Consider the following 23,953-nt stretch of genomic DNA (forward strand, 5'->3'; position numbering starts at 1 on the left):
GTTTCCCCTCAATTTTACTATTGTTGCTTTGACATGTTTGTTTTTGGTTTCTGATGAAGAACATTTTAAAAATGCCTTCAAAAAGTGTAACTTATACATTTTTCCCCTCTTCATTGTGCATTTTTTGGCCATTGTGACCGATGGGGTGCGACTTATAGTCATAAAAATAAGGTCGTGACATGACACCACATACCCTGTCGGTGAGGCTGTCTCGACCCTGCAGCAGGACATCCAGAAGAGCTGGGGCAGCATCTTCCAGGTGCAGCGACACGCAGAGGTCAGCCAACTCCTCGGGACACAGCGAGCCACGACCGCTAGCGTCAAAACTGTCAAAAAGTTCCTTGAGGCGCTCTTCGTGCTGCTCCTGCTCTAGGGCGTCATCCATTCCACGGGACAGCAGCCTGCCCTGAAACAAAGATGAACAAAAACCCTCTCATACAAATGAATCTGGCACATCGGCCGGACATCTTTGTGGTCTTGGGTTCAAATCCAGGTCGATCCACCCGTGTGGAGTTTGCATGTTCTCCCTTGGCCTGTGTGGGTTTTCTCTTCTAGCAAAGAGGGAATAAATGATTATTTTAAAGTGCTGCATGCGCACACACAAACAAACGTTTCCGCCTTGTTAGCTGTGCAGACTTTGCCTGATCCAATTACAACTGATTAGCCACTCGGCCTAATTTGCCGAGGTTTGACAGTGACTCTGAATTAGGGTTAGGTTGACTGAAAAAACAATTGGAAATAATTCCACATAATTTATCCGGATGATTGTGGCCTAAAAAAAACTGCAAGGTGACTTTGAGAAAATGACACCAGTTGGAATACAATTGCAGCCAGTCAGTCCACTTATGCAGCTGGCCATATGCACGCACTCATCAGGTGGCCCCCCAACACACGTCCATAGGACAATAGGGGTCTTCCAAAAAGCCTAAATCAGTATGCTGCACGCGCACCATGGCGTAGTTCTTAGGATCAACGGGCAGATGACATCCGATTAAATGCCGGAAGAAATGAGCATCTCGAAAGTCCGACGACTGACAGCTGGTGCAGGTCAAAGTAAACCACTCGGCTTATTACAAGACCAAAACAGTAAGAGAAAAATGTTAAAAATGCACTTAAAATGATGAATGGGTTTATGAAACAATCAGGAATGAAAGACAATTTCAGGATTTTCTTTCTCCAAAGGTTGAATAGGGTGTTTGGAGTGGAACCATTTTGAAAATTTGACAAACCTACCAAGTTAAAGTATGACACTTCTGTCAATATACAAATATGATATTAATATTATTAAAAATATTAAATTTGTTGTTGATTTTGCGTTTTTTGTGCTCAAACCCAACAAATACCTTGAAGTAACACAATCCACTACAGAAAACAAAATATTTTAATAATTCCATTGAACAATGTTTCATACTTTAAATGCTTTTACCAGGACATATAATGGCCTGTATCATATCATGTCTTACTTTTTTCAATAACAATCTGACACTTCAGATCAAATTTACCATACATAAAAAAACTCAGAATATTGGGCCGTTTAATTAATTGCCTGTCATTAAAAGTGATTGAAAAAACAGATTTGCTTTCAGTTAAAACATTTTGACACATCCCTTGCCGTCAATGAATATTCACTGCCATTTTTGAAGTAAAGTTTGAGCATCCCCCAAAATAGTCACTTGCCCTACAATATTCTAAACAAACTTTCAACTGTATAACAAAACACGCTCACCTGATTAGCTTGAAATGACGACTTTATAGTGTCCAAACGTGAAGTGGGGGAGAAATTCAAACAATTTCCGCTAAAACGAAGCGTGCTTTTTTTCCACACATGCTGTCCACGAAAAAAAAAGCGCGTCTTCGTGGATTTCCTCGCGATCGCAATCTTGAACGTTTTTCACGGCGATCCGATCCGATTGAAGAGTTGTTTTCAACAACGAGGAAGGGTGTTTTTGATCATCGGTTCAATCTGGGCTGTTTTAGGCGTGGGTCATTCTCCATTTGGCCTTGTCTGCTCGGCGCCTGCTGGCGATTTTGAAAATCGGTCGATGGAGAAAGGGGCGTTCCCCGTGGAGGATCAGCCGGCTGTTACTGGTCACAAAATTGCCGACGCAGTGGGCTAAAAACTCCAAAAAGTCTACTTAAAAAGGTTTGTTTGTTTTTTAAATCAACATTAGCCCATCTAATAACCATGTTTGCTAACCCAGAGTGAATTTCCCAAATTGAGATCCACCTGAATAGAACTTCGACATTAGTTTTCAGGCACAATTCATCATTTTACAATCATGGCAAAAAGTTAGTTAATGAAATTAATAAAATCCCATATAATGGCAACGTGGTTGGTTTTAAATCGGCATTAATTTGATAAGTTAAAAACTATTAAAACTACCCTAAAGATCTGGTGCTTCCATAATGGTTCAAAGCCCGCATCTTTGGCTTCATTACTATTCACCATTGGTGCTGCGAAACTCAATCAAATGCCTTTTGTCCAATCGCTTAAGTGTTATCGTTTCATTCATTAACGTAATGCTAAGGATAAAGATCAGTAGGGCATAAGCAAATAAATGTTGGCCATCTTGCGTCGGGGACCTTCTAAGGTGGGCTTCATTCCAGTGGAAGGATGATCACTTCTCTCCAATAACATTCTCTATATTTGTTGCATTAACTGTCATGAAGTGACTATGAATCAGAGTGAAAGCTAGAAAAAAGATATAGTTATTTAGATGTGCCGTAAACGTGATAGACTTTTGAAGTTTATGAAAATCAGAGACATTTAGGAACCAATTAAAATTGTACAACCATGTATTTCAAAGTAAACGCTCCTTATTAGTTTACGCATATAATAATATTGGGCAATTGGTTCTGACGCAAAATGACAAACAAGTGACTACGCCTAATCTCTTTGACTTACATTGTACAATAGACATCTAGCCTTATATATATGCCAACTATGATTCCATCCACCCTAACTCACTCGGCGTTTTGACGGACTTTGTGGGTACTTTATTTATTAATTCATTGTTTAATTAAACTAAAACCCACTAGAGTAGAACTGCACTATGTTGTCGACTGACTGTCACTATGTTCTTTGATACATTTTGATTATTTCCTTGTTGTCCTGAACAATAATGGAAAGCAAAAATGATATGCGGCAAGTATAATTTGCGTTAAAAAATATAATTGACATTATTCAGTTCAATGATTCATTCAAGTCTATTCAGGGGCGTCACTGGGTTATATGGAAGAGAAGGGCAGGGGGGTCTTAGCCCCCCTGTAGATATATATTTCACCCATGATCAGAAATCTAAAAATATTTCTAATTTACATCATGACTGTAGTTTATGCAATTTATCCACATTGATCAAATCAGAGAAAAAAAGTCTGGGCTTGTAGTCCAAAAATAACTTTTAGACCTCATGATGTCACTAGTAGTTATACAATTATTAATTTGTGTGCCCTTTTTCAGATACCATCCATCTTTTTTAAGAGAAAACACACCTGAAGGGCATCAAGAAAATTCCAGCTGGAAATTGGTCGAATTTGTCAGGAATAATGAAGGTGGTATTCTTTGCACTGGCTCTTTATGTGTCAGTGCCAGTCATCTGCTACCTCTTCCCTTGGACACTGGCCTACGCCATCTTTGCCCATTTGTGTGAGTACAATATAGTCGCAAATTCATCCTGTGATTGATTGGCTCTCAAAAAAAAGTCTGTGTCTGTCTTGTTTGTTAAAGTTGCTAACCTGGTGCACTATTTTGCAGTAAAGATTCCGTATTTCGTGGATCTCGAGCATCCCGAAAAGGTTCTAAACCACACGTGCAACTTTTACCTGGAGCCGGAAGATGGCATCCGTCTGGGCGTATGGTAGATTAAACCATCCTATGTTATTTGGAAATACTGCAAAATTTGATAGTATGTTTTTTTTTTTCTCCCCAAGGCACACACTTCCTGCCAGCCAATGGGATGAAGCGGAGGGGAAGGACCCCGAGTGGTACAGAAGAACTCTAGGAAACGGAAGTCCTATTATCGTCTATCTCCATGGCAACGTGGGCACTAGGTCAAAAAATACCATTTATTATATACAAAACACTTAGTGCATATATGTCAATTGAATTTTTTAAAGAATAAAATGTGGATATTTAGTTTTTCCTTTTTTATCAACATATTTTAATTAAAAATCACATTAAATGTTTTTCACTTAATTGTTTGCTCAAGAAACATGATTCAAACATAATAAATAAAAACCTAAATATATATATATTATCATTTTTTAAATTTCCTGTTGCATATCCTTTTCTATTATTTTTTTATCTAAATAGATAAAACTTTTGGACACAATTGTGGGTGACTCTGAAATCTTTGTCTATGTTTCTTTTTAGGGCCAAAAACCACAGGGTGCAACTGGTCAAGGTTTGTTTTCACAAGTCATTCATATTCTTCTCAAAGTTTTGTTAATATTCACATGACATTTTTGCAGGTTTTAAGCCACGCGGGCTTTCATGTCCTTTCTCTGGACTACAGAGGTACACTCACTGATTTTTTTTGTTTTGTGTTTTTACTTTACCTGAGAGGTTTATTTCACTTTGCCATTTGGTTCGTGACCTAGGCTTCGGCGACTCGACGGGGCAGCCCAGTGAACACGGCGTGACAGCGGACGCTCTCCATCTGTATACATGGGCGAAGCGGCGTAGTGAGGGGTCTTTGGTCTGTCTGTGGGGCCACTCACTCGGCTCTGGGTACGTTTTTCCTCCCATCTGACCTACGTGTGCCAAAAACAATAATTTTGATTGTTTAGTTGCATTGCATTAAGCAGCGAATTTGACAAGTTATTCTTTTTCCTCCAAGGGTTGCAAGTAACACTGCTGTAAAACTGCAAGAGAAAGGTGGGTTGCTCCTGTGTCACCGCTTTCTAAACTTTTGACACAGAGCACCACTGTTAATATTTTTTTTTCCGAGCAGGGTCCCCAGTGGATGCCCTCGTTCTTGAGGCTCCTTTCACAAATATAAGAGAGGCGGTTCTTCACTTTCCTCTGGCCAAGGTGAAACAATTTGAGGTTTGTTTATGGTGTTTTTGCATGTGTCAAAATATGTTCTGGTATGGGGCCAGCTCTACACATTCTTACCAGGCATTGAACTCTTCCTGGGGGACATTTTGGAGGCCAACAAGCTTCTGTTCGCAAGTGAAGACAAGTGAGTTGACCAATCAAATGTCTTGATTAAGGAAAAAGAGCCACCAATGGGTCCCCAAGATTTTTATCGCCATTAAAATAACAGTTGATTAATCATGCCAGCCCAATATGAAACCTGCATTTTTCTGTTCAGTTTAAAGGTGCTGACCTGCCCACTTCTCCTTCTCCACGCAGAAGACGACAATGTGGTTCCATACGCAATGGGCCAGAAGGTAGAAGCCTGTTTTCCATTGAAATGCAGATGAGCAGCCTTTCATTTCCCTTCCAGCTGTATCAGATAGCAGCACAGACGTTTAGAGAGAAAGAAGTTCCGCTGCAGATGATTTCTTACCCGGCCAGTCGCCAATTGTCCCACAATAACATCTACTTGGATCCCGACCTGGTCAAGTCAGTGAGGTGAGCCTTTTGATGCGGCATTCCTGTAATTTAAAAAAGAAAAAAAACAGTCATATTCTTCCTACTTCTGGTCACAGGGATTTTTTCCAGAAGATAGCCTGACTTACACAAGGTGTGCAGGAAGTTCAAACTCATCATCAACATTTTTTCTTCACAACGACTGGTTCGATTTAATTCCTTCAACCCACCAAAATAAAGTAGTGAGTTGCTTTTTCTACCATCTGTCACTGTGTAAAAGAGACCCCGTATTTTTCTCTAGCACCCCCATAACCCACATGAGGATAAGCAGTACGAGAATGAATAAGCCACGGCTAGCTGCATTTTTACAAGAATTGTATTTGTTCAAATATCAGCCAGTGTTCAAAGTGGGGGTAAAAAGTAGCAAGTTATGGTGTGAATATTACAGTAGCCACATGCTATGGATAGGAAGACAATGTTTTACCCTCGCAGTCCCCCGTATGAAATGAAAAAGTGAAAAAACTGTAACAGACAAATAGGTATGTTGATGAGGTAAAAATAAAGTGAATTTACTACTTCTTGCCATTTTTTTTTTGAGGTGAGAAGGCACCATTTCACAGTTTACGCATTGTGGTAGTTAGTAGAAGATGAACATTTCTATTGAAAACAGCCATTGAAGACTATGATAACTTTCACATTTTCTTGAGCTCTCGGGCTGTTTTCTCAATGGCCTCTCGGGGTTCGCTGGGTGGGGGGATTTTGAGGTCAGTGGGCTCCACGCCCCACACCTCAGTCGCATACTCAGTGATGGTTCGGTCGCTGGAGAACTTGCCGGTCGCTGCGATGTTCTTCACTACCATCTGAGTCCACTCCTTTGGATTCTGGAGAATAAATTCCCCCGGTCAAGATGGATTTGTTTGGATTGGACGCGGATAAAATTCAATGGGAAGTGGTCCACATCACCTGATAGAGTTGGCTGACTTTCTCTTGACATTTCACATACGCTTCAAAGTCGGCAAATACTTTAAACCTAAAATGTAACACAGTGATGTTGGATATGTGGAAATATAAAAATGGTGTATTGCTATGAGCCCACCGGTCATATTTGAAAAGCATTTCAGTCAAATCCTTGAATAAATCGGGATTTTTGGGGCTGAAGAATCCGCTAGTGATCTGGTCCATCACTTGTTTCAGCTCAGGGATCTTGTTGTAGTAAGACATGGCGTCGTATCTTTAAAATAAAAGCAACTTTAGACTCTGCTGTTACTACAGAAAGTGTTTTTTTCTTTTTGGTACCCCTTTTGGTCCATCTTTGCCACATCTTCTACTCTCATGCCGAAAATGAAGAGGTTTTCAATGCCGGCCTCCTCGGCCATCTCCACATTGGCGCCATCCATGGTGCCAATGGTGAGCGCCCCGTTAAGCATGAACTTCATGTTGCCCGTACCCGACGCCTCGGTGCCGGCGGTCGAGATTTGCTCCGACAGGTCTGTAGCTGGGATTACTGACCCACAAAAGACATCCAGGCAATAATTTGAGACTATACTAAAAATAATAGCCAGGTCATATTAATAAAAAAAACAATGATAGAAACTACAGGAGGATTCGGAGAACATAGTTATACCTAAGCAGCCAAATTCAAAGCATTAGTATATTTGTTACTAAATAGTTTGAAAACATACAAACGGTAAGTCATAGCCAAACCAATAATTAAACAATAACAGGGCTATGATCATGAAATCAAATCATATTTTACCTTCAATTAGCTTCTTTTGCACACTAAAAAAGGACATTTAATAGAATTGGATTGAACGTTTGAACCCGAAAAGAGTGCAAACCTTTTTCGGCCAGGGAGACTCTGTAGTTCTCCAGGAAGATGACCTTCAGCTTGCTTCCCACCACCGGATCATTGTTGATCACGCTCGCCACGGAGGTGATTAGTTTGATGATCTTCTTGGCCATGTGGTACCCAGGGGCGGCCTGAAGGAGGCAGAAGTTGCTTACACATTTCTTTGCACGGGATCGAGTGCAATATCAACCTTTCCCCCGATGATCACTGTTCGAGGTACAAAAGGTGCAGACGGGTTCTTTTTGATCCCTGCGGAAACAACAAGCAATTCGTTAGCAGTGTCGATACAATTTCTCCTTATCAAGTCATTGCATGGTCTCAAGTAAATAAATAAGTGTGGCCAGGTACATGTTGAGTAATAGAAGAGACAAAGTCAACGTATGTGTGGTAGTCAAGACCCTCCCACAGTTCCCTGCGTGAGGCCAAAATAGAGCGTTTGTTTGGACTTGTAATAAAAGGTAGTGTGTTGTGGTCATAACGAGTAAGATCGGCATACGCACGGTTGTACATGGTGACAATGTGCAGGCAGTTGAGCAGTTGGCGCTTGTACTCGTGGATCCGCTTCACGTGCACATCAAACATGGACGCCGCGTTGATCCTCACTCGGTACTCGTTTTCCAGGTACTGAGCGAACTTCACCTTGTTGTCCTGCGTGACAGGAAAGCACAAACAGAAATGGAAAGAATTTCGAATAAACTCTCACCATAACATTTTAAAACACAACATAAAAAATAAAAATACATGAAAAATAAGAATACAATTTTCATTTTAGAAAGTATAAAACAAAGTATAGACAAAAACAATAAACTCATTGGCTGCCATTAACAGCAACAGACATCACACAAATGTAAAATATGACTTGAGGGAATAAAAATACAGTTTTTCGCTAATTCAGTTGGGTCATAACCCTCAAAATCGAATTGCCTAACAAAATAATACTTGATTAAATGTTGGATTAGTCATGTGACCTCTCTCACCTGTTTGACTTTGGAGACATCCCGAATAAAAGCAATGTCATCCACATAGGCATTCAGCTGCTGCAGTTGGCTGAGGTCCTTGACGTAGTCCTCACCAATCACCTAAGCAATAACACAGATATAGATTAGAGTGTGCAAGGGGTGAGGATAGCCCAAAGTGCTTGGTACGGAGCCACGGCAGACCTCGGCAATGAGCTCGGCCAGTCCGGGGTTGCACAGCAGCAGCCAGCGCCTGGGAGTGATGCCGTTGGTCTTGTTCTGGAACTTGGCTGGCTCCAGGTCACTGAAGTCGCGGAATCTTGGAGCAGAAAGACACAGTGGTCAGAATCTGCCTGGCAACAAGTGGCCACGTGCTTTACGGTTGAGAGTTTGCAAGAGGAGATGTGTTCATGTTGCGGTTTCGCATGACGACACACCGGTGCGGCGTTTGCTCAATTTGTTGATTGGATACATTTTTAGGAAGCGCAAAAAAATGTTGTGTCCAGAATAAAATCTGTTAAAATAATGATAAAGAAGTAACAAAAGGAAACGTACAAAAAAAAATTGACGGATCAATATAAAAAAAGAAATTTCACAATTAAAAAAATAGCACAAACTGAGTGTAAATATGGGTTATGACAAAATTATCTAATCAACTGACAAAATATCGATTGACAAGGTCATCTTTTAGTTCAAACGCTTTTGAAATTCTGGAAAAAAAATTCTGTATCACCAATTATTGCTCATGAAAAAGCTCCAAATAAAAGCACCACACTTACACTTGCGTCTTGATGATGTCGGAGTGTATCCTAGCGACTCCATTGACAGCATGCGAGCCTACGATGCAGAGGTGCGCCATATTGACTCGCTTGCCTCCCTCCTCCTCGATCAGTGACATCTTCCTCAGTTTGTCCACGTTGCCGGGGAAGAGTGCCGCGATTCTCTGTGTGGGAATTTGGAAGGGGGTAAACATTTTTTTTTAAAATTTGCATCATGTACTCATATTTCATTTCATTCTTGTTTGGCAAGATATTTTGGAACCTGTTGAAGCACTTTTTGTGCAAGTGGGATTGACCTAAAAAATCAAACAGCCATGACAGACCAAGACACATGCAAACAAGAAGGACTTTTTCTTTAGTTGGATGAGTTTACCATCCACCACGCTAAAAATATTCAAATTGCGTCTTCATATTTTTCTATCATCTAGTAGTGTGGTGTCAAACATATGGTCCAATAGGTACAGAATTAAATTTTCCATACAAATATTTTGACATAGTTGAACACATTTTACTGTTCTTACAGTAAATTTGAATATTTGTCTTTCAAATTTTGCCATTTCTCCACATTTTATCCAACGACGCACTCACATCGAGGTGGATCTGGTTGATCTGGTAGATGATCTGCAGGTGTCTCGGTAAGAGGGTCTCCATCAGCTCCAAGGGCCAGCGCTCCAGTGCCTCGGGGAGGACCGTGTGGTTGGTGTAGGCAAAGGTGCGTTTGGTTAGATCCCATGCCTGCCACAAACAAAAATTCCATTGATAATTAGAAACAGCAATCCAAGAGGAAAATGTCTTAGTTTTCCAGTGGCTTTACGATTTTCTAAACAACCAATCAATTGTTTTAACCCTTTATAGGCTTCTCATTTAAAAACTGTCAGATTTTAATGCATGTATAAAACTTTTTTTCCCCTTCCAATGGGTGGCAAACCCAACATACCTGGTCCCAGTCCAGCTTCTCGATGTCCACAAAGATCCTCATCAGCTCGGGGATGGCCATGGCGGGGTGGGTGTCGTTCAGTTGGATGGCAACCTGCAGTGACAACATTGATCAGAATGGAAGTAAAATTTTTGCTTCCGGTTTTGAGTGTCATACTTTCTCGGGGAAGCCGTCGAAGGAGGTGCGCTCGGGTGTCCCCTTCTTGGTGGTTTTGAAACGACGGATGATGTCCTGCAGGGTAGCGGCCACTACAAAGTACTCTTGCTTCAGGCGCAGCTCTTTGCCCTCGAAAAACTCCAAACACAAAGACGCAAAGGAAGTTTCATTTCCAGCCTCTTAAAGTGCCAAGTACATTTCAGCTCTTACGTTGTCGTTGGGGTAAAGCACTCGAGAAATGTTCTCTGCCAGGTTGCGGTCCAGGACGGCCTCGATGTAATCGCCTACATTGACTGCAAAAGCACAAAAATGTCAATTTTGCAAGATCACGAAACAGGAAAGAAGAAAGACTTTTGCACAAGTGGCCGGACGCTCACAGTCTCTCAGGTTGAAGTCATTGGGGGCGCGAGCGGACCACAAGCGCATGGTGTTGACCGTGTTGTTCATGTAGCCCGGAATGGGGGTGTCGTACGGCAAGGCCAACACCACCTCAACAGGTCAAAGGTCAAAAGGTCAAACATGCCAGCAAGAAATTGGCTTTTTTTTTTTAAAGAACATTTTCAAGCCTTTTCTCTCTACCTTTAACTCATTCACTGCTATATAAGAAATATATCTCTAATCCAGTTGAACCAAGAAGGTCATTCGCTGCCAGACCCCCAGTTCAAATGAATTGGACATCTAGTGGAGGCTATAGATTAATAAGAAATATCCTAATACCTGCGTGTCGACCCACTTAGTGCCATTCTCGGTCTGCTCTACACGTCCGTAGAAGTGAACAGGCAGCATGTACTCGGGGCGGGCCTTTTCCCAGGGGTTGCCATGACGCAGCCAATCGTCTGCTTCCTCAACCTACGGGAGGAATCGACAGGGAAAAATATAATGGGTTAGGGATGGGTATTTTTATCCTTTCAATGATTATCGTTTATCAGCTTGGCTTTTCTCATCGTTTGGGTTAACAAACCAATTTTAATAATCAGTCATGAGAGTCCCATAGTGCAAAAATGTGTGTAAATAATGAATTTATATAGTTTATCTTTCTATTGTATTCAATTGTGTGCAAAAGTGCATGTTTGCATTGAAAAGCAAACACATGAATCCAAAAGGGCAAAAAAAAGAAGCCTTTTCCGTCTGCTCCATTACTGTCAATGATTATCACTTGCCTCCAAATGACCGAGTCTACTTTGGCCCCATGCCTGATTTCGTCATAAAAATGAAAAGCGAGTCTAGATTAGAGTTGCGCTGCACTTTGTAGAGCTGACCTGCCAGCCTTCCCGAATTTTCTGGTTGAAGATTCCGTATTCGTAGCGAATCCCATAACCGTAGGCTGCCAATCCCAGGGTAGCCATGGAGTCCAGAAAGCAAGCTGTGTGCCAAAAAACAAAAATTTATTAGACAAAGCATACATGCATAAAAGATATGCTAAGAGTGAAAAATTTAATGATTAATACTGACTAAATTGACCATGACAAAACAGCTTCATTAATTATTACAAAAGCAGTACTTTGTGTGATGTATATTTCTAAACTTCATAAAAATGTATTTAATGATAGAATGTAAAAAAAAATGACCAAAACGTTTCTTGTTTTAGCTCATTGGCTACCATTGACAGCGATGGACGTCCCATCAGGTCCCATTAGGACTACTAATTCTATTTATATTTGCCTGCAAGTCTGCCCAGTCCTCCGTTGCCCAGGCCGGCATCCTCCTCCACCTCCTCCAGCTCCTCCATGTCCAGGCCCAGCTGATAGATGGCTTCGTCGCAGGCGTTTTGCAGACCCAAGTTGATCATGGTGTTCTGCAACGTCCGGCCCATGTAGAACTCCAGCGAGAGGTAGTAAACTCGCTAGAATTGCACAAATACGCACAACAAAAAGGAAGTTAGCACCACCAGACGCACCCGAAGGAAGGAATTTACTTGTCAGTTATCTTGAATTGGAGCCAATGCATAGTGGACTTCATCACAAGATACCATTTGTTCATTTTCTGAACTGCTTATTCTCACAAGGGTCGCAGGGGGTGCTGGAGCCTATCCCAGCGGACTTTGGGCACGAGCCTCCACACCCTCAATTGGTGGCCAGCCAACGGGGTCAATTTAAAGTGTTCAACCAGCCTACCATGTGTGTTTTTGGAATGTGGGTGAAAATTGGAATATGCCCAGAGAAAACCCACACAAGCTTAGGGATTACATGCAAACTCCACACAGGTATTTAACTTTTATGAAATCACATTTTATTCTCCCAAATTGTGTGACAAAAAAAGAAAGTTTGGACCCTCCTGCAACCAACCTGCAACTAATAAAATGCCAGTGTCACTTTTCTTTTTTTAAAAGTTTTTGTTCTCTCAATATAACTGCTCCAACTTTGTGTACCTTAGGGTCGGCCTCATAGTAGAACTGCTGTGTCCGGATCCAGCGGCCCACCAGGTGGTCACGGACAGTATGGGCCAGGGCGGAGTAGTAGTCCCGTGGCGTAGCGATGTTCCGATCCTTAACCAGCGTGAAATGCAGGTGTCGGTTGAATCCCTTCTTCAACTCGGCAACATTTTCCACCCCGACAATACCCCGGATACTGATTTGCTTGCGCTTCTCCTGGTCGCTTAGTGGTTTGGCCATGGCTTCTTCACTTCCTTGTGTCCGCCAAGAGTGTTTGGAGTCCGGGCTGTCTCTTTGCTGTCACTCGGTGACTGGCGAGTGTGGAAGTCCGAGTGGAGGAGGAAATCAGCCGTCATTTGGGAAGGAGGGGCTCTTTAGTCGAGCTGTTAGTCACGTGACGTTAAAATAAACTGAGATATATAAATTCCTCAAAGCAGTGGCGTCAAAAATTGACGGCCATCTTAAAGCAGAACCCTAGGCAGGTGATTTGTTTTGCATAAAAGTACTTTTTCACAGATCAAAATCGCTGACTCCTATTCCAAGAGCTTTTATGTAGCCCATATAGAATAACTCCAAATATTACGCATTCTAATCAGAATTTGTCATTCAACTACATTTAAATCAACATTGAATCAATCAGGATGCAGAACTGGACTGCAGTACTATATATAATAAATCCCATCATAAGTATCTCATCAGCATGACCATTTATTGAATATTTACATACGCACAAAATCACAGACTGAAAATAGGCTCAAATCGTCATCATATTGCAGTCATCCAGAAATGGGACATAAAGCATCATCATCGCATGGTATTAAATTAGAACATAAATGATCCCACGCGTGTACATTTCAATAGACAGTATGTTTATACTATATATATGGCTAATGTCGCCCAGCGACTGTGCAATATTAAATCTGAAAAAGCGGCGCTAGACCAATCATTCATCTGCTGGTAAACCCATTTTTCAATTCAAAACACCATCCCACTATCAAGGAAACAAACAAAATACACATCTCATGATAATATCCCGGCTGCCATTGATGCTGATAGACATCCAAGCTGTTTGGAATGTGAGGCAAATGGAAGCCAATGAGTTAAAGTGTACAAATATATCCTAAATATATAAATATATCTGATAGTTTTTTTAACTAGTAAGCTTTGTAGCCAATAGAGAAGTAGCAGCAACTGGAACAGTGATATAAAGCAGGATATAGCACCGTATGTATGGATGAGTTGGATACGATACGCCTGTCAATTGTGGGAAGTCTTGGTCTTCTGCAAAGAGTCGTTATTTTGTGAATCCTGGATTTGCTTAACATATTAATCAAGATCAATCCCATACTAAGTGTGTCCTGGGAGAAAAATGAACTATCTATCCCTTCAAATTGGAATCTCAAACACCACATATTAAGCAACTAAAACGACTCATCTGCTCAATATAGCTAGCCATTCAACCCAAAACGGCAAATTTACACTCTTTTGCGATACCAAGTACAAAAAGCCACGGCAAACGTCGAAAAGAGAAGTGCACAAATAAAAGCGTATTTTCTAGGAGTCCATAATGGCGCTTTCTTGTTGTGTTTTGCAAAGTGAACAAGGGTGGGAACCTTTTAACACATGTGGGTGGCAGGATCCACCTCGCCTGGGTTGTAGAAATCCGGGATGGGCAAGCCTGTGTGCAGGGTCACCTGTAAATAAAAAAATAAATAAAAAAGTTATTTGATTGAGTGTTCATGATTTTTCTTGTATACTCGTGTTCAATTATTTTCAAAATATGGCTAAAAATCCTACCTGAACATTGCGATTGAGGCTGACGGCCGGGTAGAAGGTCCCCTCCAGACCCTCGAAAGCCACGGGACCCTGCTGCTCGTCGTTGATGAGAAAGATGAGGATCCCGCGCGTCAAGTCCAGTAGCACGCCAATGGTGGCGCCTTTGCTTATCCCGCCGTCCGTCCTACACCCGCAAAAAAAAGGGCCCTCGCCAAGTTAATTATTTACAGTACATGTGACGAACCCCTTAAAAATCTGGCACATTTTGGCCCAAGCCATAATACCCACATACTGTACGTGTCACCAATAATGATGGTTTTATTATGGGATGGGCTCCAGCACCCCCGCGAGTCTAGTGGGGATAAGCCGTCCGGAAAATGAGTACTTAACACTCTCAACTGTTTTGATGGATTGAACGTTTAGCGCCCTCAATGGCAACCAAGTAATTAAATGAGTGCCCATAGTGGACGAAAGCTGTGATAGTTGGCAAAAGAAACGTTTGTGTGGCTTACCTGTTTGTGTGCGAGTTGTTGTGCATGAACCAGGAGCGGTTGTTGTCCACGTACACGGCCCAGGCCTTGTCATCCTTGCCCAGCATGACATCTTTCAGGACGTCGGCACGCGCCACCCCGAAAGCGGGATCGGGGTGGTTGTCGTAGCGGTCCAGCGTTATCTCCCAGTAATGGACGCCGCGGGAGAAGCCGGCGCCCCCCAGGGCCACGCGGTCGTCGTAGCTGTTGCACGTCACTGTCAGGTTGTCGTTGGACAGGATGATGTCCGGGTGCGCCGACGCCGTGTCGAAGGTGAACCAGGCCACTGCGACGCACCACCGGGAGAAGAGAGATTGGATAGACTGGGTCACTACTTTGAATCATACACTATAATATTTGGATTCTACTTTTATTGGCATAATAACAAAAATAACAGAGTTCCCAGTCAACAAGTTAAATTTGTTTGTATGTTAGTGGTTATTAGGGGAGGCAATGAGACAATATCTGATGAATATTTGAATAATTGGTTATTTTTTGCAAGTTTTTTAAGCGGCGACGACATGCCTGCAACTTGGGCACTTGCTTACCTGATTGCATATCACATGGAGGGAGTCCAGCTGCGAGGCGCATTGTCGGTAGGGGAGAAAGGAAAGAGCATGGAAGCAGCGTTTAGCAAAACAAAACCTAATCAAACACGACGGGAAGACTTTTCGTGTTTGTTTTTGTTTTCTACAAGCCGATGAAAGCGAGCACTACTTTCATGCTTGGTGTCACAAAAAAGTTCATAAATAAGGTAGAATCACACATTTTTAAGAATTGTGTTCAAAACTTCACTTGTGCATTTAAAACAGGAGGAAAGCGTGACTCATTTGAAATGAAGTATGCAACTGCAGAAGTCAAGTGATTGGTCACAATTTAAAAATTTAATTGCTTGAGAGTATGTACTCCTGTTTATCCCATTTTATATAAATGAAAAAAAAACACTATATTTAAAAAATCCAATTAAGATGCTGAAAAAAGGATTTGGAATATTTTGAGGTCAACTGTAGCCCAGTGCCCACTTTTAATTTGTCTGCAACATATGATGAAAATATTATTGATTATGACCCTATAAAGAAGTAGTAAATTAATTTAGCCTGAATTCTGTTGTATTCTCGACTTTACCACTGGATGGAGGTGGTGACTTAAACAGTGCTTCTCAATTATTTCCGTATACGGGTGGAAAAAAAAAAGTAAGAAAAATGATGCGTTTCAGTACCCTGTGACGTCTGTATAATGAGGGTCTTGCTGTACTGTCCCACGCCGGTGGCATTGTAGGCCTTCACCCTGGATTTGTACGTACAGTTGTAGTGCAGGCCGTCCACCGTGCAGATGGTTTCCGTCCCCACGTACACTTCCTGTAAAGGGGTTCACACGAGGGCGCTTTAAAGGGTGCCGCGCAATCCATTTGGCCCACATAGTTATTAATAAATACGAACGTTGGTGAGTCAGGAAGCGAGCGGGACGTTTGGCCAACTGCAAAATGATGTCAATACGAAACTAAATGGTATATTTAACTCAGTGGCTGGCATTGGCAGCAAAAGATGTCCAATCTCTTTGACGCGGGAGGGTTTATTTTTTAGTTTGCAATGTAGCTCAGCAGTAACAGCTTGATTTTGCCTACCCTGAAGTGTCCGCCCTCGCCGTCGTCCAGCTCCAAGATGTACCCGTCGGCGGCGATTGTGGAGAGCGGCGGCTGTTTCCATGACAACGTGGCGCTGTTATTCTCTGTGCAGCATTCTTCGAGCTGCAGCATTGGAGCTGAAGGCACTGAGGATAAAACGGTGACAGTCATTGTTCTCGCTTTGATTTGACAACTAACGCCATCAATGGCAGTCTATGAGTTCATTTTAAACGCCAAACATCAAGTGCTTGCAAATAATTGACCAGACAAAACAACATGGCAGGCCGGGTGTAGCCCCCGGGCCTCCAGTTTGACACCCGTGCAGTAAAGGGAACCCACGCAGCACAATTTGAGAACCGCTGCTATACAGCATCCGGGCCAATAGAGGGAGTACCTTTCATCTGCACAAAGTCTAACTGGTGAATGTTCTGCAGGAGGGGAGCGCTGTCAAGCGTCAGGTCAAAGTCGCTGGTCGTCCTCGCCGTCAGCGTTCCTTTGCCCCACTGGCTCTCCGTCATCAGCACCCTCCGGATCAACGCGTCCGAGATCTGACAAACGGCGCGGCGGGAGGGCCTGTCAGAGAGTGGTCGCCGCGGGAAATCTAAGCTCTCACCTGGAGGAAGCCGCTGGGGTCATTCTCTTTGATGACTTCCAGGCAGTACTCCATCAGGCCCGTCGTCTGCCGCAATTTCACCGTGCAATGGGAGATCTGGTCACGAACAACCTGGAAACAAAATATTTTCCATGATAAATGTCAGGGATCTATTTATTGAAATATAGAAAACAGGTGTTTTCCCTTTTTTATTTAAAAACAAAATAAAAATAACATAAAATATTTGGAAATAACTGTTTTTTGACCGATTCTATTCAGCTGCTTAAAATCTGAGCGTATTTAAACAAAAAACTCACAATAAAAACTAAAAAAGTTATTATTGCATTTAATTAAGTTTTGGGTCTTAGTTTGAAATTGTAAACATATAAATAAAAATCTAATAATGAAAACTAACTTAAAAAAATTACTATTTTTACCTCTATTAAAAAAATACATAGGAAAAAAGACAATACATATAGATATACAGTAATACCTTGAGATTCGAGCTTAATGTGCTCTGGAACCGAACTCGGATGTCAAATTACTCTCAAATCAATTTTTCCCATATAAAACAACTAAATACAAGTTTATCCATTCACATCCTCTGAAAAAAAACACCTAAAAGGGGATATTACAATGGAAGGTGTATTTATATTTGTTCTAAATCCTTTTGGACCTTCATCGCCAATCCAAAGCGCATCTCCTAACCATCCTGTGAGGCCAAAAAACTGTCAAAGACAGGCAAATGTTTCACGTCCAGGAATGCGTGAACAGTTTTCGCGTTATGCCAGAGGAGGCTTGCTACTGTCCGTAGAGCTTTCTTATGGAAAATAGACTGAAGTGGAACACAAGTGCACACACACACACACACACACACACACACACACACACACACACACAAACACACTCAGAATAGAGCTGGACCATTGGGTTGCTAGGTAACAGTAACCCGGTCGTGGCTATGAGGGGGGCCGAGGCGAGGCAAAATCCTGCAAAGGAAACATAACCTAAACAAGCGTTGTGGCACACATTCCTCTTATTGCTCTCCTGAGTCTTTTATCATTTGTCGCTGGGCAGAATTCGAAGAGATGGTGATGGAGGGGTTGGGGTGGTTGATGCCACAGACCCCCTTTATACTCAATGTCAGATTGTCAGATTGAGTGGATCATAATGTAAAATGGCCACTCACTTCAAGTGCATTTGAATGTTTACCAGGCAAAGCCGCACTAACAATGTAAATGAAGGCTTAACTTCACTTTAACTCTTGACAACTGTATAAAGAGGGGCACGACGTATTTCCCCTGCCCCTAAAATGAGACAGCGTCTCATTTAAGTACACTGCATGACATTTCAAGTCTATTTAATCAAAATACTCTGACTGTGTTGGGTTTTAAAATGTGTGTGCGTTGTAGGACAAGGCTTAGGCAATCTGGCTAATCTGGACATTGGCAGATGGGCCGGCCCACTTCCAGACATACAAACGTGCGCGCTCACAAAAGTGTGGATGCTATCGGAGTTGGTGTCGGCCGTACAGCCTTTGGTGTAGTGTATATTGATTTTGTTGTGCGCGCTGACAACACCTACACGCGCCAAACATTGATTCTTGCCGACGTCCAAGCGTGAAATTGGAAACACTAACGCGTGTGCCTCCCACTAAACAAGTTACGAGAGATGTCAGAAAAAAATCTTTGGCAAATCGGCGTCATCGCAATTTGTGTGAAATAATTATGCAGGCTTTCTTTTTCACTGTATGGCAATAATGAGCCCCATTGACATTTGGAAGATTGAAATATTTGAATAAAATATTACAAAAATTGCGCAATCAAAGAAATAAAAAGATTTTATAGGTGATATGTCAAATAAATTTCAAATTTTAAATAATTTTACCCCAAAAATGCATAAAATATTAAACAAATGCAGTTTTAGAGAAGGCAAAAATCCTTTGGAAGAATCTGCAAATATTAAAACTAAATAGAATTTGAAAAAGTACAAATAATATCAAAGAATATAGTACTGCAAACAAGAAAATATTCAAAAATAGAAAGGAATTAGGTAAAATTGTTAAAAGCTTCATTTAAAATGATTCAAAAAAATATAAAATAACACTAATATTAGCAAAATATGTTCAAAATAATAAGAAATATACTAAGCCAGTATATTTGGGGAAAATATAAATACAATTAGGTATGACAATAACAAATAAGTAGGGCACAAATGTACTGGACACCAAATACAAATAATAAGTATTAAGAACTACAAAATATGTCAAAAGAAAAATAGGCCAAAAATGAATGGCAAATGTTACATTTTGGTCAGAAGCTGCAAATTTCATGGCTTATTCGAATTTGGTATCTTGACAGATGGCTTGCCGTACCGCCAAGTTTATTTTTGCCCTTCGCTAGCTATGCTGTCCGAGTGCCATTTTTGCCGTGTTCCTGGTATAATGTTTACCTTGAGTTTGTGTTCGTGCTCCTTGTTGATGCAAGCCAGTAACTGAGCTTTGCGTCGGTTCAGCGCGTCAATCAGGGCATCGCACTGCGCCACCAGGCACGCTTCGAACTCCACGCCGTTCTCCTGATTCAACCAAAATTAACAGCTTATGAAAAACTGACACAAACTAAAAGTTCATAAAACCCTCCCAAAAGATGATACCTATAAATTTTGAAATTGGAGGTTGAAGATGATTACAATACTGACAACAACTATTCAAATTGTTGTTCACAAAATTGGAACTGAAGTTCCTGGAACTTTTGTGGAATAAGTCAATCTCACCAAAGCAATAAATAAATAATAACATTTCCTTTTTTTTTCAAATTGAGAGTTTAGACATTATCTAAGACAGGTGTAAACGTTACCTGAATGTGCTGCACGGTGTTTCGGAGCTGTACCAGGAACTCTTTGGCCTCGCCAGCTCGCTCCGACAGCCCGTTTAGCGCCTGAGACAGCTGACCCTGTGTCAAAAAAAGCACAATAAAGACAGTATATCGGCAAAAGTACTTCTGTTCTCACCACATTATATGACAGTTGTTTAATCCTTCAGTTGTTGAAAAAAATACATTTTATGACCCTCTTAATAGTAAATATTATGTATTGTATTATATTGCGTGTGTATTATTTTCAATTTTTTTGGTCAAATTAAAACCAAAAAATAATAAATCCTCCTGTAAATTGTGTTTTTAGTTGATTTAAAGAAAAATGTCATTCAAAAGACTCTTTTACATTGATCTTCAATCGTTTATTTTAATTTAGGTTGATTTTTTTCATCGAAAAAAAGGGAAATTTTAAAAAAGAAACAGTGATCTCCCACCCCAAATAGATTGCAATTCTATCCCAGCCAATACATTAATGTTAGCAATCCATTTTATGATGGAAAAAAAAGTACGTATTTAGATGATTGATACTTTGTGTGCTTGACAGTCAAGGAAGATTAAAAAAAAAAGTCATGTGACAGGAAATCCTACACAAAAGCAATCGTGTTTGGAAGCTTTTGCGGTGGGGGTTGATGAGGATTTTCATGTACGCCATATGTGCAGCGAAGGTTACGTGACCCGGTGGGAAGCACTCATTTCAACAAGCGGGCACACTCAACTTACATGTTGTCGAAATGCGGTTTGAACAGTGTGCATTTTTCACCATTAAATTTGATTTGACTACTTTTTTAGCAAAAACATTCAGACAGGCTGTTTAACAAGATGTTACATTCATAATTCATCATTTGTAGCATCAATAATGAACAACTGTGAAGCTGCCAAATCCCCCAATGAAATCATACTAATAATAGAGTGTAATAATAATAGACAATATGTGACATTGTCAGCTTTCGGGCTGCCATGATTATTTGACTAATTGTGAACAAAACCGTTATACAGTTTATCAACAACTTTTTGATAGTTGAGTCATTATTAAGACCATATTCATATCCCCATATTTGGGGCCTCTTAGCAGCTAATATGCCAGCTAATATTATTTAATATTTAAACAGTAAAAGCTCTTGGATTTTCCATGATTTTTTTAAATGATTTTGAAAATTTAACCAAATCTTATGTTTCTTATTTGGAAAAGACTACAAGTTTGATGTAAAATAATGTAGAGATATGGAAGCAAATCCATAATCTTCTGTAGATTTCACCTACAGAGTGAGGTAAAAAAAAAATGATAAACTTACAGCACTAATCAGAATATCTTGAGAAGGTTGTTGCATTTCTTCAATTGTATTTGATTCAATAAAATGCAAATAAGTTGTAACTGGTTTCGATGTTAAGTGAGGCTGCCCGTCTGATAAAGACAGCTCAAGCACCACCAAAAACAGTTGACAAAAATGCAACGAATGCCCTGGCTCTCCTTCACGTATCCAGGGCGGGCAGAATGGCAAGCTGACTCCTACGTGACCAAGACGCAGCAGAGGGGAATATTAAAAAGATGGAGAGAGCTTTTTAGTTGCCATGGCGCCGGACCGAGCAGAAATCACACATACAGCCCATGCAAAAAAAGTGCACAGCTCTCTCCAAATGCCATATTATACCATTTCTAGCATTCATCTGAACTTGTAACAAAATTTAAAAAAGTAAAAGAAAAAGCTGTTTCTTTTGGATGCTTGTACTTGCAAGGGTGCTGGAGCCAAACTCCAAGTGACTTTGAACCAGTGACGACACCCTGAATTGGTTGCCATCCAATTGAAGGACACAATGAAGCAAAAAAAAAAACCTTTGCACTCACACTAAGCTTAATATAAAATGTTCAATATGCCTACCACACAGTTGTTTGAGAGGACACCATGGTACCCAGAGAAAACCCACATAGGTACTGGCAAAACAGGCCAACTATGCACAGGAAGGTCGGGACCCACCAGGGATCTAACCCTCAATCTCTGAACTGTGAGGCAGACATGCTCTACCACTGTCCCACAATTCGACATGTTCCTTTTACTCTCTCAATGCTTGTCATGTCTAAGAAATTTTTAATCAAGACCCGTCAATGTCAAGTTCCATCAGACACATTTTTTTCATGCTATACGTTCATAATGTCATCCAAAATGTAATCATATCTAAGTGTACACATTACTCATTTACTTCCATTGACGTATAATCCTTCCAAAGAAGGAAAGTTTACAGAGAATGATCCTGCTTTGAATTGTATGCCCCCCGCCCCATCAATGGGAGTAAACAACATGGGTTCCCTTGCCTCGCCTCACCTTGTGCAGCTTCCACATGGCCCCCAGCGCTTTGACTTCATGCGTCCCGTGCTTGCCCTCCTCCAGGCACTGGTAACACACGGGCGTCTTGCACTGCACACAATACATACTCAGGTTCTCCAGCTCGTGTTCCGTGCAGGTGGAGGTCTTGCGGGGGGCGGCGCGGCGCCCGGGCCCGACCCCAACCCGGCCCTGAGCCGGCGGCAGCAGGCGGTGCTTGGCCAGGGGTCCGCGGGGCGGGTGGCATCGCATCCGGCACGGCTCGCAGTAGGAGACGTCGCACTGCTCGCACATGACGGTGGCCTCCCGGGGGCTCCTCTCGCACAGCTGACACTTGAGGGCGGCCGCCCGGCCTTGGCGGTAGCGCTCCACGACCCCCTCCAATACCCTGTTCCGGGGGAAGCCGCGCAGACCCCGCTCGTCCAGCACCAGGCTGCGGTGGCACTGCGGGCACGTGATGCACGAGTTACGGGGGATGGGCACCAGGCAGCCGGCTTGCAACGGCGTCGGAGGCTGCAGCTGCTGCTGCTGCTGGTGGTGCTTGGGCTGCGCGGGGGGCACCGGACCCGGGGGGAATACTCGCACCCCGTTGGGGGACTTCTGACACGGGGTGGTGGGCAGGCTGATGAACCCTCCAAATGAGCCGTACCCGCTGTCCGCCTCGCTGTATAGGCTCATTTTGTCCAGGTCCAGGTAGTCGTAGTCTGACCCGGAGGCTCGGCTGCTCTGCGGGGACTCGGTGTCGGGCGTCTGTACGAGAATGTTGCGAGCGCAAGCCAGGCAAATGTTATGCGAGCAGGGCAGGATGATGGGCTCGCGGAAGAAGGAGCCGCACACGGGGCACTTGAGCTCTTCCTCCATCTCCTCCATGTCCATGGCTGCGGCCAGAAGCGGGCGCTTCGAGTCGCACCCGGTCGCTGACAGTCGAGGAATGAACAGCAAGTGCAGCGGACTCAAGGGGATTGGAGGGGGAGGGGCCTCAATGGCTGTACGCCAATTGCCGAGCGGCACACAATCGATTCGCTGTCTGATTGGACCGCCTGCTGGGCCATGCTGAATGTTTACAGCCAATAATAACATTATAGAAAATCACATTTCTGGACAAATTGAATTGGAATCCTTGGATTCTTCTATAAATGTTCATCTTCTTGTTGATTTGGGGTCATTCTGAAACACTTCTTGTTGATTCTGGGACATTTCTACTATGGATATTTTGTATATGTATACATCTTTGGGGCCGCTCGGCAGATGTGTGGTTAGCGTGTCGTCTCACAGTTCTAGATTCGAGGGCTCGATTCCTGGTCGGTCCTCCTGTGTGGAGTTTGCACGTTCACCCCGGGCTTTAAATTATTTTAGTGGATAAAATCGCTCAAGTTAGAGCGTTTGATCGCTGCCATCCTCACCCAGTCTGTATACTAGTGAGTTGAGAACTTGATTGTATAATGATAGAATGAAGGAGAAACCCATAATGTGTTTTTCAGTCAAAACTTCAGTCGTCAAACTTGTGGCTGTTTTTGCAAACAAACAACAAATGGCCAGTTGATCCTTGAAACAATATTTGCTTGGATTTCTGTGTAAATTCGCACCAAATGTTGCTGCCGTTTATATTTGGAACATCACGCTTGTTGATGACTGCATCCTGATGACATGTGTGTA

General features: G+C 42.1%; 4 protein-coding genes across 9 annotated transcripts in view; 1 reads left to right on the forward strand and 3 right to left on the reverse strand.

Moving 5' to 3' along the window:
• The window catches only part of nin (ninein (GSK3B interacting protein)), a 15,469-nt gene extending 13,415 nt beyond the window's left edge, over positions 1-2,054 (reverse strand). The window contains exons 1-2 of one of the 3 annotated variants that reach the window (XM_077732078.1): positions 1,727-2,054; positions 194-406 (exon numbers count right to left, since the gene is read on the reverse strand). In XM_077732078.1, the coding sequence (XP_077588204.1) occupies positions 194-385 (192 nt within the window). In that variant the 5' untranslated portion in view covers positions 386-406; positions 1,727-2,054. The remainder of the gene's footprint in view (positions 1-193; positions 407-1,726) is intronic. The other 2 variants (XM_077732080.1, XM_077732079.1) reach the window with 2 other exon arrangements.
• Positions 2,038-6,114, forward strand: LOC144206893 (lysophosphatidylserine lipase ABHD12-like). 3 transcript variants are annotated; one of them, XM_077732113.1, is made up of 13 exons: positions 2,038-2,143; positions 3,461-3,646; positions 3,755-3,857; positions 3,931-4,050; positions 4,373-4,403; positions 4,471-4,516; positions 4,600-4,729; positions 4,839-4,876; positions 4,953-5,032; positions 5,101-5,183; positions 5,316-5,394; positions 5,451-5,578; positions 5,656-6,114. In XM_077732113.1, the coding sequence occupies exons 2-13, from the start codon at positions 3,547-3,549 to the stop codon at positions 5,678-5,680; spliced, it is 963 nt and encodes a 320-aa protein (XP_077588239.1). In that variant the 5' UTR covers positions 2,038-2,143; positions 3,461-3,546; the 3' UTR covers positions 5,681-6,114. The 3 variants fall into 3 exon arrangements, with proteins under 3 accessions (XP_077588239.1, XP_077588236.1, XP_077588237.1); XM_077732110.1 differs by lacking the exon at positions 2,038-2,143 and adding an exon at positions 2,921-2,988; XM_077732111.1 differs by lacking the exon at positions 2,038-2,143 and adding an exon at positions 2,938-2,992.
• pygl (phosphorylase, glycogen, liver) lies at positions 5,895-12,929 on the reverse strand. The gene is made up of 19 exons (XM_077732086.1): positions 12,582-12,929; positions 11,876-12,056; positions 11,473-11,576; positions 10,931-11,062; positions 10,591-10,702; positions 10,424-10,506; positions 10,214-10,351; positions 10,058-10,150; positions 9,709-9,855; positions 9,121-9,284; positions 8,546-8,660; positions 8,363-8,464; positions 7,886-8,033; positions 7,576-7,634; positions 7,375-7,516; positions 6,833-7,040; positions 6,633-6,767; positions 6,500-6,566; positions 5,895-6,417 (listed from the first exon to the last, which is right to left on the reverse strand). Exons 1-19 carry the CDS (start codon positions 12,822-12,824, stop codon positions 6,229-6,231), a joined length of 2,562 nt encoding a protein of 853 aa, XP_077588212.1. The 5' UTR covers positions 12,825-12,929; the 3' UTR covers positions 5,895-6,228.
• A 343-nt stretch (positions 12,930-13,272) lies between these two features.
• On the reverse strand, positions 13,273-23,250 carry trim9 (tripartite motif containing 9). 2 transcript variants are annotated; one of them, XM_077732087.1, is made up of 11 exons: positions 22,298-23,247; positions 19,962-20,057; positions 19,558-19,680; positions 17,128-17,238; positions 16,909-17,062; positions 16,515-16,660; positions 16,110-16,248; positions 15,439-15,468; positions 14,873-15,176; positions 14,382-14,544; positions 13,273-14,278 (listed from the first exon to the last, which is right to left on the reverse strand). In XM_077732087.1, the coding sequence occupies exons 1-11, from the start codon at positions 23,171-23,173 to the stop codon at positions 14,201-14,203; spliced, it is 2,220 nt and encodes a 739-aa protein (XP_077588213.1). In that variant the 5' UTR covers positions 23,174-23,247; the 3' UTR covers positions 13,273-14,200. The 2 variants fall into 2 exon arrangements, with proteins under 2 accessions (XP_077588213.1, XP_077588214.1); XM_077732088.1 differs by lacking the exon at positions 15,439-15,468 and having other exon boundaries at positions 22,298-23,250.
• Between the last annotated feature and the right edge of the window lie 703 nt (positions 23,251-23,953).

Source organism: Stigmatopora nigra, chromosome 13 (assembly GCF_051989575.1).
Source record: "Stigmatopora nigra isolate UIUO_SnigA chromosome 13, RoL_Snig_1.1, whole genome shotgun sequence".
NCBI lineage: Eukaryota > Metazoa > Chordata > Actinopteri > Syngnathiformes > Syngnathidae > Stigmatopora > Stigmatopora nigra.